The sequence below is a fragment of the Erythranthe guttata genome, chromosome 14 (genome assembly GCF_056151865.1).
Source record: "Erythranthe guttata isolate IM_541 chromosome 14, IM_541, whole genome shotgun sequence".
NCBI lineage: Eukaryota > Viridiplantae > Streptophyta > Magnoliopsida > Lamiales > Phrymaceae > Erythranthe > Erythranthe guttata.
In genome coordinates, this window is record NC_142546.1 from 20824103 (window position 1) to 20838478 (window position 14376).

Consider the following 14376-nt stretch of genomic DNA (forward strand, 5'->3'; position numbering starts at 1 on the left):
ATAAAATGTATTATTGACCTTGAAAGGTCCAATAAAAAATACAAGATAAACTATGATAACATAATATTTGGAGGTAATCTTCTGATTTTGTTTGGTTCAAACTCAATTTCTACTATTTTACTTTTACATGCATACTAAATTATCACAAACAATGTAATTTTATAATTTATAAGAGTATGACATATTAATTAAGTTAAAAAATTAATAGAATAGTACACTGATTAATGAAACAAAACGTGATAATTAGTGGCTGGCACATTGTTGATGTTTGCTAAGATTGATAACTATATAAGGGGTTCAATTCATAATATGTTCTTCAAACATAAACTAAAGCTAGAGCTTCTCAAATATGGGAACCCTAGCAAAACCAATGCTCATGCCCTTATTCATATGTGTTTTGGCTTTTTGTATCATTGCCGCCACTCGAGTGGCCGCCGATAAGCCGTATGTCTACTCATCGCCGCCACCACCGCCGTACTATTACAAGTCGCCGCCACCTCCCAAACACGTAGATCATCCTCATTATAACTACAAGTCACCACCACCACCAAAATACATTTACAGCTCGCCTCCACCACCACCATACTCCTATAAATCACCGCCACCACCACCACCAAAATACATTTACAGCTCACCTCCTCCACCACCATACTCGTATAAGTCACCACCCCCACCACCACCAAAATACGTTTACAATTCGCCTCCTCCACCACCATACTCGTATAAGTCACCCCCTCCACCACCACCAAAATACGTTTACAGTTCGCCTCCTCCACCACCATATTTGTATAAGTCACCACCCCCACCACCACCAAAATACGTTTACAGTTCGCCTCCTCCACCACCATACTTGTATAAGTCACCACCCCCACCACCACCAAAATACGTTTACAGTTCGCCTCCTCCACCACCATACTCCTATAAATCACCACCACCGCCACCAAAGAAGTACTCCTACACCTCACCGCCACCACCACCATATGTCTACAAATCGCCACCTCCACCTTCTCCATCTCCTCCTCCACCGTACTATTACAAATCTCCCCCACCTCCATCACCATCTCCGCCACCACCTTACTACTACAACTCACCGCCTCCTCCGAAGCACTACTGATCGATGAAATTTGTTTGCTATTTTGAAATTCTTTTTTTACAACTGATCGAGGTGTACTCATTATTTTCGGTTTGTCTTTAAGTTAATTGTTTGTTCATCCACCAAGAATATTCCATGCCGCTACGGTCATTGCTTTGTAATTTTTTTCTTGATGTTAATTTCTTTGTATTATTTTCTATTGAATTAATTGTCATTGAAAATTCACGTTGGTTCTAAATTTTGAGTAATTCATACGATTCTTATAATGTTTTACGGATATCCGATTATTTGTCTACGCGCGTTCGTGTCTAATGTTTCTTGTCTTGCAATATGATTATCTTGTTAGCTCTATTGTCCATTGTGTGATTTAATTAATTAAATTTCTATATTGCAACATAGTTGAAGAAGCTTGAAGCTTCTGTCACTTCTAGCTTCTCACTTTGAGCTGCTCCATTGCCACCATTTGATCTAGAGCTTCTCTTGATCAACATATCTTCAGCTTCTAGAAGTTAGAATCACATATCAACATGAACGCTACCCTGGCCCGACGGCCGATCTTCTTCTTCGTTAACCGGTTCTGAAATATACATTGAGAAGAAGAAAAAAATATATCACAATTTGTTGACTGTCAATTGAGAAACGGATAACAAATTGACTTTGAAAGATGGAATGTGGATAACATTCGTGATAATAATGGAATCGAAACATTGAACAATGGCTATATGTGTCGCAGATGCTTGAGAACCATCAGGCATTGAACATATATACTTTTACTAATAGGAGTATATATACGAAGAAAAAAACGAAAGAGACTTGCATATATGATTAGAAGCACCAAAGTCAATAATCCATCTATTTCTAATGACGCACTATCCGCTGATTCATCTTCATGAACAACAATTGTCCATAATCACCCTCCACGAGTTCGTCGTCCACCGAAGCGTCTCAATGATTAAACATGTAATCATATTTCACTCTCCACGGACTTTCCATTGGCAAAATATTATTTTTCTTTCTCACGTTTCAGTCATATTAGTGAAATGTATCAGTTAACATTAATATCTCCAATACGCCCCCTCAAATGTAGATGAATTAAATTTGAAGCCTTACACTTAAAATAGATAGCGGTGGGATTCGAACTCAAGACCTTTTATTTGACATAACTCTCATACCAACCGTGTTTAATAATCACCTCAACCAAAATCTTAAACTATTACTGAAATATACGGTTTGATATTTGAAATGACAAACAAATTTGAAAAGTTAGACAATACATTAAATAAGGGAATTGCTTTTTGCGGTTTGAAAATTGCTATTTGCGGTTTCTAACAAAATCCCCCAAAAAAACACTTTAAACTTTCCAAAAAAATCCAAAAACACCCTCAAAACGCGTAAAAGCCCAACTTGGGCGCCCATTCATGCAGTGCACGCCCAAGTTGGGCGTGCAAGCTGCATTTGGGCGTCCGAGTTGGGCGTCCAGTGCAATTTTTTTTTTTTTTTTTTTTTTTTTTTAATGTTCGAACGCCCAAGATGGGCGCCCAAGGCGTGTACGAACGCCCATCTTGGGCGTTTGAACATTTTTTTGCGAAAAAAAAAAGCCCTACAAATCGATTTGTAGGGCTTTTAACATGAAATTGGTTCCGTAATCGACCTACCCAATGCATATTACACATAAAAGAGTCGAAATTACATCAAAAAATTGAAGCCCAGCCCTTCTTCAAGCTTGATTTCGAATTTTCGATTTTTCTTTTTTGCTATTTGCAGTTTTGGGGTTTTTTTTGATATTTTTAAAAGTTTTGGGGAGTTTTGTTATAAACCGCGAATAGCAATTTTGTGACCGCAAATAGCATTTCCGTTAAATAATTAGTCATGGAATGATGGCTTCCAACTAATATAAATTATGTCCAATATATATATGTATATATATATATATATATATATATGTATATATATATATATATATATATATATATATATATATATATATATATATATATATATATATATATATATATATATATACACGAATATTCCGAATTATTGAACTTGGTACGATGTTCTGTTGTCTGTAACCTGGATATGATGTACTTATTAACATGTTCCAAGTAATGGGATTTTTATTTTAAAGTGCAATTGTTTTGGTCTTTGGATCGTGCACGTCTTTATTGTTTAATTTGCCTTCAAAGTTGTAAGTCAATAAATACATAAAAAATATTGATCTTGTTTTCGTGAATTGACACAAGTTTACTTACTTCAACTGCTAGATCATATGGATTAGCTTCTTCAATTTTCATTGTGTTGCGTTCTCATGTTTGGTTACGTTAGTACCATCCATTGTACTAATATTAGAGAAAGAAAGAAAGTAAAAATTGATGGGTAAATATGTTCTATAAAATATTAGACGATTTTAAGATTTTCTTGGGTAAATTACACCTACACCTTTGAGATATGCTAAAATAACTTTAAGGTGTTGGAGATATTAATACTAAATGATATATTTCACTAACAGCTTAAGCTTTTGGTTGAGATGGTCATTCAACATGGTATCAAAGCCAGGCCAAATGAAAGGTCCTGAGTTCGAATCCCACCGCCACCCAATTCAAATATTTCAAGTGTAAGGCTTCAAATGTAATTCGCCTGCACTTGAGGGGGCGTGTTGGAGATATTAATACTAAATGATATATTTCACTAACAGCTTAAGCTTTTGGTTTAGTTTCAGGCAGTGGTTGAGACAACATTGAGCTAGGGAGTGACATGGGTCTCCTAACATTTCTTAAATCCTTATTATTTTATAAAAAAAATTATAAATTTTTGTCTATGGTAGCTGATAAGTGTTCGTTTTGCACAACTTTTACTTATCTAATCTTCGTGTTTTGGTCTTCATTCGTCCGAGTTTTCGGCTTTATTTGTATATATTATGTTGTTTTTGTTTTATTTATATTTTAGGAAAGAGAAGCTATTTTTGCCGATTCGAAACGATTTTGGAAGCGAAGCCGAGAACCAAACCAAACACGTGCAAAAGTGCATTCTCGCGGATTGTGGCAGTGTTTGGTATTTCAAGCATAACTTTTGCATACGACCTCCGATTGGGCTGATTCAAGTAGATTTAGAAAGCTAACTTCAAGGGCTACAACTTTTGTGAAATGCACAATTGTCGAATTCGGGCTGAAAAAGGGTGAAAAAAGTGTTTGAAGTTGATGCAGAGGCCAGATCGCGATCCAGAATCACCGGATCGCGATCTGGTGGTAAATTCCAGTAGCAGCGAAAAGTTGGGGCAGATCGCGATCCGCACTTCCTGGATCGCGATCTGGGAAGGCGGTGCGCAGTTTTCGAGGTTGCCAGATCGCGATCCAAGAAGCCTAGATCGCGATCTGGGCACAGAAATCGAGACTAGATATTTTTCTTTGATTTCTCACTATAAATAGAAGGTCTCTTTTTCATTTTTCAACATCTCGATTATATCTCGACCATCTCTCGACTTTTTCTTCGGTTTTCTCTTCGGTTCTCGCCAGTTCTTCGCAGGAAGCTTCGACGAGGGTTTCGACTCGGGTTTTTCATAAGCTTTTCTTTACGTTTAGTTTATAATTTCTCGTGTTCTTCATTTTGATGCTATGTTTGTAATGAACTGAGCATTTTCTTTTAGGGAAATGAAACCTTGTATATATTGATTTTGATTTCCAGATCTGTGATCTATTTGTCGTTCTTTGATTCTGTTTATGTTTTCCTGTATTAAATGCTTTCGATTGTTTGGCCAACAATTGAATTGATTCTAAATGGGAATGAACTCGAGAGAGGATTTCTCGTTTGATTTTAGGAAAGCATAGCTCGGGTTGTGGAAACGGAGACGTGATGCACCTCGGGTAGCCCTTAAGGACTTGACCTAAATGCTCTCTTAATATCAGGTTCTGAACGGAGACGTCGGACCTGTGGGTAGACTCTAACTACACTGGAGACGGGGGTTAGGGTACTTTAGTGTCTGGGTTAGCGAACATAGAATTGACAATAGATTTCGATTTGTAGATCTTTATCGATAGTACACTGGTGGATTTTACCCTAGAAGCCATCACACGTTGGAATTCCTCGCGTATACTGGCGGACCGTTGTTTTTATTATTTTTGTTTCCTTTTGGCTTCATGTCATCTCCCATCTTTTTCTCGCGTCTAGATAAAGTTTAGGATAGTATAATTACGGTACTTGGTAGATTTAGGAACTTAATTCCCTGTGGATCGATATCTGGAATTCATTATTCTACAAAACGCGATACTGTACACTTGCGGTTATTTATACGTAGGTTTTACGCGTATCAAGTTTTTGGCGAGAGGCCAGATCGCGATCCAGAATCACCGGATCGCGATCTGGTGGTAAATTCCAGTAGCAGCGAAAAGTTGGGGCAGATCGCGATCCGCACTTCCTGGATCGCGATCTGGGAAGGCGGTGCGCAGTTTTCGAGGTTGCCAGATCGCGATCCAAGAAGCCTAGATCGCGATCTGGGCACAGAAATCGAGACTAGATATTTTTCTTTGATTTCTCACTATAAATAGAAGGTCTCTTTTTCATTTTTCAACATCTCGATTATATCTCGACCATCTCTCGACTTTTTCTTCGGTTTTCTCTTCGGTTCTCGCCAGTTCTTCGCAGGAAGCTTCGACGAGGGTTTCGACTCGGGTTTTTCATAAGCTTTTCTTTACGTTTAGTTTATAATTTCTCGTGTTCTTCATTTTGATGCTATGTTTGTAATGAACTGAGCATTTTCTTTTAGGGAAATGAAACCTTGTATATATTGATTTTGATTTCCAGATCTGTGATCTATTTGTCGTTCTTTGATTCTGTTTATGTTTTCCTGTATTAAATGCTTTCGATTGTTTGGCCAACAATTGAATTGATTCTAAATGGGAATGAACTCGAGAGAGGATTTCTCGTTTGATTTTAGGAAAGCATAGCTCGGGTTGTGGAAACGGAGACGTGATGCACCTCGGGTAGCCCTTAAGGACTTGACCTAAATGCTCTCTTAATATCAGGTTCTGAACGGAGACGTCGGACCTGTGGGTAGACTCTAACTACACTGGAGACGGGGGTTAGGGTACTTTAGTGTCTGGGTTAGCGAACATAGAATTGACAATAGATTTCGATTTGTAGATCTTTATCGATAGTACACTGGTGGATTTTACCCTAGAAGCCATCACACGTCGGAATTCCTCGCGTATACTGGCGGACCGTTGTTTTTATTATTTTTGTTTCCTTTTGGCTTCATGTCATCTCCCATCTTTTTCTCGCGTCTAGATAAAGTTTATGATAGTATAATTACGGTACTTGGTAGATTTAGGAACTTAATTCCCTGTGGATCGATATCTGGAATTCACTATTCTACAAAACGCGATACTGTACACTTGCGGTTATTTATACGTAGGTTTTACGCGTATCAGTAGCATTAACGGCCCAACGAGAAACAAATATAGTGTATATCGGTCCCCAGGACATGAAATATTGACTCCGATAATTGTTTCAGGAGTGTGGTTGTAATTACCAATACTGCATGGACCTTAAAGCTATTTTAGCATATCTCAGGGGTGAATGTATAATTTACCCACTTTTTTCTTTCAAAATTAAAGACAATTATGTGCTAAAAAATTAAGCTTGAAGAATGTATACAAAATTGATGTTCAATTAGCAGCTATAAAAAACAGCAATAATAGCTTAAATAGAGGTGGAAATCTGACGGAATGAAACGCATCGGAAATGGTTTTTTCAGACTTTATTCGATTTTTTTCAGAAGTAAAAATAGGTTTCAATTTCCTTTGCAAAACATTCAGAATTGAAAAATTCATTCCAATTTCGAAATGTCTTGGAATCGACCGTTCCAAATTCCACCCTTAACCCTAATCAATTAAACCATCATGCTAATTAGTGGTCGACACATCTCTCTATTCATGGAAACAAGAAAATCATCAAATTAAATGCCATATAAAGTATCTAAAAATAGTTCCATCTTCATTTATTTTATAAATAATATATTATAAATATCATCCCTGAAGTTTGGTCTTATAAAGAATGATTCAACTAAGTTTTAAAATAATAAACAACTCTTAAAGATTGTATTTATTCCACAAACGACCCATACAATTCATATAATTGCAAATTCAAACTAAAATTTCGACAAACATTTGTAATGTATAAATTAAATTAAATTAATTTAATAAATAGATCAAACTTAAGTACATCTTTACATGTCTTCCTTCATTTCTATTTAATTAAATTAAATTAAATTTATTTAATAAAAATACAATTTGCTATGATTGAGCACTCTATATAAGAGGCTCAACATTTCTTTCATTTCTTCAAACCCAAAGCTATAACTTTTCAATATGGCAACCATAGCAAAACCAATGTTCATGCCCTTATTAATATGTGCTTTGGCATTTTGCATCATTGCCACCACTCGAGTCGCCGCCGATAAACCGTATGTCTACTCATCACCGCCACCACCGCCGTACTATTACAAGTCACCACCACCTCCCAAACACGTAGACCATCCTAAATATACTTACAAGTCCCCACCACCACCAAAATACATATACAGCTCGCCTCCTCCACCACCATACTCGTATAAATCACCGCCACCGCCCCCACCAAAATACATTTACAGCTCACCTCCTCCACCACCATACTCGTATAAGTCACCACCCCCACCACCACCAAAATACGTTTACAATTCGCCTCCTCCACCACCATACTCGTATAAGTCACCCCCTCCACCACCACCAAAATACGTTTACAGTTCACCTCCTCCACCACCATACTCCTATAAATCACCACCACCGCCACCACCAAAATACATTTACAGCTCGCCGCCACCACCACCATATCAGTACAAGTCACCACCACCACCACCAAAGAAGTACTCCTACACCTCACCGCCACCACCACCATATGTCTACAAATCACCACCACCACCTTCTCCGTCTCCTCCTCCGCCGTACTATTACAAATCTCCACCACCACCATCACCATCTCCACCACCACCTTACTACTACAACTCACCTCCTCCTCCAAAGCACTACTGAGGAAGTTTATTTGCTATTTTGAAGTTCATTTTTTACAATTGATGTGTACTCATCGTCTTCAATTTGTCCTTAATTTTTTGTTCATCCACCAAGAATATTCCATACCGAGTTAACAAGGAAGCGACTAACTACGGTCATTGCTTTGTAATTTTTTTTTCTTGATGTTTCTTTGTATTATTTTCTCTTGAATTAATTGTCATTGAAAATTCATGTTGGTTCTAAATTTTGAGTAATTCGTACGATTCTTATAATGTTTTACGGATATCTGATTTTTTTTTTTTACGCGCGTGCATGTCTAATGTTTCTTGTCTTGTAATGTAATTATCTTGTTAATTATATTGTCGATTGTGCAATTTAATTAATTAATTCTTTGTTCATTGGTTGCTTGAGTTGCTCCATTTCCACCATTTGATCTTGAGCTTCTCTTGATCAACATATCTTCAGCTTCTGTTTCCAGAAGTTAGAATCACAGATCAACATGAACGCTACCCCGACGGCCGATCTTCTTCTTCGTTAACCGGTCCTGAAATATACGTTGAGAAGAAAAAAAAATTATATCACAATTTGTTGACTTCGTCAATTGAGAAACATATAACAAATTGAATTTGAAAGATGGAATGTGGAAAACATTCGTGATTATAATAGAATCGAAACATTGAACAATGCTTATGTGTATGTGTCGCAGACCCTTGAGAACCATCATGCAATTGAACATATATACTTTTACTAATAGGAGAATATATATGAAGAAAAAAACCGACAGAGACTTGCATATATGATTAGAAGCACCAAAGTCAATAATCCATTTATTTCTGATGACGCGTCATCCGCTGATTCAACTTCAACCAGGGGCAGACCCAGGGAGTTTTGGGTGGGGGCTAGAAAGGGCTTAAAGTGTATAAAATTCAAACTTTTGGGGAGCCAAAGTACATAAACTAATAGATAAATACGCAATAATATATATAAGACAAAAAAACTAATTGGCTTCAACAACATATGTCCCATAATCACCCTCTACAAGTTCGTCGTCCACCGAAGCGTATCAATGATTATATATGTAATAACATTTCACTATCCACAAACTTTCAATTAGTAAAATATTTTTCTTAATCATGTTTCAGTCATATTAGTGAAATGAATCATTTATATTAATATATTCAATACGTTCCTTCAAGTGCAGACGGATTATATTTGAAGCATTGCATTTGAAATGTTTAAAATGGGTGGCGGTGCGATTCGAACTCATGACCTTTTTATTTGACATAGCTCTGATATCATATTCAATAATCAAAATCTTAAGTTATTACTGAATTATACCGTTTGGTATTTGAAATGACAAACAAATATGATAAGTCATACAATAGATTAAATAATCAGTCATGGAATAATGGGTTCCAACTAATGTAAATTATGTCCAATATATGGAGACGAATATTCCCAATTATAGAACCTGGTACGATGTTATGTTGTATGTACGGCTAGATAGGATGTACTAATTAACATGTTCCAAGTAATGGGATTTTATATTAAAGTGCAATTGTTTTGGTCTTTGGATCGTGCAGGTGTTTATTGTTTAATTTGCCTTCAAATTTGCAAGTCAATAAATACATAAAAAATGTTGATCTCATTTATTTAAATTAACACAAGTTTACTTGCTTCAACAGCTAGATCATATATTGCGAGATACGTATTAGCTTCTTCAATCTTCATTGTGTTGTGTTCTCACGTTTGGTTACAGTAGTACCACTCGTTATACTAAAATTAGAGGAGCTAATTGCACATAGCCCCCTGTGTAATTTCGAATTGTCGAAAAAGTCCCCATGTTAAAAATATTAGCGAGCACCCCCCTATGTTGTGTTTTACGAAGCACACCGCCCCTAACTTCAAAATTGATGGTTGACTTTTATGCAATCACTAAACTACCCCTGATAAGTTTTAAGTAAATTTCAATTTTAAACAAAAAAAAAAATGAAAAAAATATCACACATGTTTTGCTCCTCTCCCGTTCATTGCCAGGTCGAGGAAAAGGAGAAGAATATTTGGTGACAATGGTGAGCGTGGATTTTTTTTGTTTTTTTTTAGATCGAAAGAAAAAATTGCTGCTACGGCAATTTTCGGTCGACGGAAATTGTGGATTCAGAAGCTGTAGTAGTGGTGGTGGCATTCAAAGGCAGTGGCGGCGGCGTGGTGGAATCGGAGAGTCGGCTTCGAGTTTGGCGGAGTAACTGAGCAATGACGGCATATGATTCTTCGAGTTTGACATTCTTCTTCTTGTTCCTCAGGATACAAATTAAGTTTCACAAATTAGAAGAAAATACTATGGAAATTGGAAGAAAGAGTTTTGAAGGTTTTTTGTATTTTTTTTGTTTTTATTTTTTGTTTGGGCAGGGATGTGCCGAAAAAGTTTGAGGCACCGTTTTTCTTCTCTTTCGTTTCTTGGATTTGGAATAGAAATGAACTTCATGCTCAGATCTGGGTTTGGTTGATGGTTTTTATTGGAAAAAAATTGGTGCTCTTGAGGTTGAAGAAGAGGGCCTAATTGAAAATATAAAGGACTCAATTGAAAATCTTAAAAAACTTTATTTTGGTACTTATGAAATTTCTGGTTGCATTTTGGTACTTTCGTGTAAAAAAACGAACCCCCACTTGCATTCTTGGCGAGTGAAGAGCACAGCCAGCTCTCAAGGGCTTTATTGCCTTTGACTAATTTATATAGGGGGGTATATGCTTATTGTTTTAACACGAGGTCTTTTTCAGCAATTCGAAATTACACAGGGGTGGTTTTTGCAAAAAACCCAAAATTAGAGAGAGAATGATAAAGTAAAAATCAATGGTTAAATATGTCCTATAAAATATTAGAGGATTTTAAGATTTTTTGGTAAATTACATCTACACCCCTGAGGTATGCTAAAACAACTTGAAGGTGCCTGTAATATCGGGAATTACAATCACCTCCTGAAACATTGTAAGATACCCTAACAAAATAATGCATTGGATAAGTTATTCCGTTAGGGTTCTTACGGACTATTTGTTTAGACAGTGATGGATACAACATAGAGCTAGGGGGTGACATGACTCTCCTAACATTTTTTAAATCCTTATTATTTTACATAAGATTTATAAATTTTCGTATATGGTAGCATTAACGGCCCCGCAAGAAACAAATATAGTGCATATCGGTCCTCAGGACATGGAATCTTGGCTCCGGTAATTGTTTTAAGGACGTGGCTGTAATTATCAATACTACATAGAACTTAAAATTATTTTAGCATACTTTAGAGGTGTAGGTGTAATTTACCCTTTTTTTTTTCTTTCAAAATTAAAGACAATGTTCTTATGTGCTAAATATTTAACCTTGAAGAATGTATAGAAATTTGATGTTCAATTAACAGCTCTGAAAAAAACAACAATAAAAGAGGTGGAAATCAGACGGAATGAAACGGATCGGAAATAGTTTTCTCAGAATTTATTCGATTTTTTCGCAGAAATTAAAAATAGATTTCAATTTCCTTTGCAAAAACATTCGGAACTGAAAATTCCTTCCGATTTCGAAATGCTTCAAAATCGGCGGAATTTTTGAATTTTCAGAAATTGGAAACCGGAGTTTCAAAAATCAAAATGAAAAAAAATTGTTCGAAATTCAGAAATTTTGGGATTGAAATCGCCGGAATTTGGAAATTTCGTTCCAAATTCTATCCCTAACCCTAATCAATGAAACCATTATGCTAATTAGTGGTTGACACATCTCTCTATTCATCGAAACAAGAAAAACATCTAATTAGATGACAGATACAGTATCTAAAAATAGTTCCATCTTTATTTATTTTATTAATACTATATTATAAAAATTATCCCTGAAGTTTGGTCTTATAAAGAATGATTCAATTAAGTTTTAAAATAATAAACACCTCTTAAAGATTGCATTTATTCCACAAACGACCCCTACAATCGATACAATTTGCAAATTCAATCGACAAACATTTGTAATGTATAAATTAAATTCAATTTATTTAATAAATAAATCAAACTTAAGTACAACTTTACATGTCTTCCTTCATTTCTATTAAATTAAATCAAATTTATTTAATCAAAATACAATTTGCCATGATTGAGCACTCTATAAAAGAGGCTCAACATTTCTTTCATTTCTTCAAACCCCAAGCTATAACTTCTCAATATGGCAACACTAGCAAAACCAATGCTCATGCCCTTATTAATATGTGCTTTGGCATTTTGTATCATTGCCGCCACTCGAGTCGCCGCCGATAAGCCGTATGTCTACTCATCGCCGCCGCCACCGCCGTACTATTACAAGTCTCCACCACCTCCAAAACACGTAGAGCATCCTCATTATAACTACAAGTCACCACCACCTCCCAAAAACGTGGACCATCCTAAATATGCTTACAAGTCCCCACCACCACCAAAATACATATACAGCTCGCCTCCTCCACCACCATACTCGTATAAGTCACCACCACCACCACCACCAAAATACATTTACAGCTCGCCTCCTCCACCACCATACTCCTATAAATCACCGCCACCACCACCACCAAAATACGTTTACAGCTCGCCTCCTCCCCCACCATACTCCTACAAATCACCGCCACCTCCACCAACCAAATACATCTACAGCTCGCCTCCTCCACCACCATACTCCTATAAATCACCGCCACCTCCAAAGCACGTGGAGCATCCTAAATATACTTACAAGTCCCCACCGCCACCAAAATACATTTACAGCTCCCCGCCACCACCACCATATCAGTACAAGTCACCACCACCACCACCAAAGAAGTACTCATACACCTCACCGCCACCACCACCATATGTCTACAAGTCGCCACCACCACCTTCTCCGTCTCCTCCTCCACCGTACTATTACAAATCTCCACCACCTCCATCACCATCTCCGCCACCACCTTACTACTACAACTCACCTCCTCCTCCGAAGCACTACTGATCGATGAAGTTTGTTTGCTGTTTTGAATGTTCCGTTATTCGTTAACAAGGACGCACTAACTACGATCCTTGCTTTGTATTTTTTTTATTCTTGATATTTCTTTGAATCATTTTCTCTTGAATTAATTCTTATATTGAAAATTCATGTTGAAGATGCTTGAAGCTTTACTTTTCGCTGTTTATCGATCGATTTTTACGGAGAACTAAACTAAATAATCATGCATGTTCACATTATAATCCTATAAATAAATAAAAATATTTTGTAAAGAGAATAAACCAAATGATCATGTAATTTCGTATACACAGTAGGTAGAGAATAAACCAAATAATCTAAGTATGCATGTCCACATAATAATCCAAATAAATATTTTTTTTTGATTTAAACGACTACTACTGTATACATCTCAATTTACCATGATTTTGAATTTCCAACTATCCTAACATATATCATTAAATATTCATCTACATTTATATTTAATTGTGATTTTGGTTAAAAATATAAGATTCTTACAATCAAACGATTCATTACGATTTACAATTTGTAAATTCAGCGAAACAAATTTTATTCGATTTGATATTAACAACCATGATTACTAGTCAACGGTTTTTATTCGATTTGGTAACCATGATTATTTGTCTTTCTTTGGGCGGATTAATATTCACACAAATTTACATACACAAACATATCAACATTGATCAATAACTTATTATCTACATAAGAAATCGAGGTTTCACTTTGGTGATATATATGTTACTTTATTTGGTCTATCCAAAATAGAGACGACTTTTCTAATAGACCTTCGTACCATGTTATGTACCGGTGAATGTATAGTTTATTATTGATTAAATAAACAAAAAAAAAAAAAAAAAAGGGAACCCTACTCTATAAACAAGCACAGTATAATATCGATAAATTAATACATGATAATTAATAGTCTCGCTTAAGTAATATTTTTCTCAGTCTCGACTCGGGGACAACGTTCTAAATTAATAATTCGCTGAATTTATAAGATAATACACATTCGAAAATTTTAAGAAGCCCCATATAACATATAAATTAATAATGCATAAAAATAATTCTTAAATTATATAGTGCAATACATATTTTATAGATCTATTAAGGCTTAATAAAATATGATTTAATTGTCGATTGTTTCTTGTTGAAGTTCATATCACCATCAATCTCGTTCCTCACTTTTCTTAATATTGTTAGAACTTTTGGTATAATTTTCTCGGTATAATTTTCTCATAACTCAA

At 35.9% G+C, this 14376-nt stretch overlaps 2 protein-coding genes across 2 annotated transcripts; both read left to right on the forward strand.

Annotated features, from left to right (window-relative positions):
- The first annotated feature begins 331 nt into the window (after window positions 1-331).
- On the forward strand, window positions 332-8285 carry LOC105970514 (uncharacterized). Its single transcript, XM_088813196.1, has 2 exons — window positions 332-1101; window positions 7548-8285. The coding sequence occupies exons 1-2, from the start codon at window positions 350-352 to the stop codon at window positions 8152-8154; spliced, it is 1359 nt and encodes a 452-aa protein (XP_088669322.1). The 5' UTR covers window positions 332-349; the 3' UTR covers window positions 8155-8285.
- Window positions 8286-12294: 4009 nt separating this feature from the next.
- LOC148765412 (uncharacterized) lies at window positions 12295-13142 on the forward strand. Its single transcript, XM_088813195.1, has one exon. The coding sequence runs from the start codon at window positions 12332-12334 to the stop codon at window positions 13118-13120; it is 789 nt and encodes a 262-aa protein (XP_088669321.1). The 5' UTR covers window positions 12295-12331; the 3' UTR covers window positions 13121-13142.
- Window positions 13143-14376: the final 1234 nt, after the last annotated feature.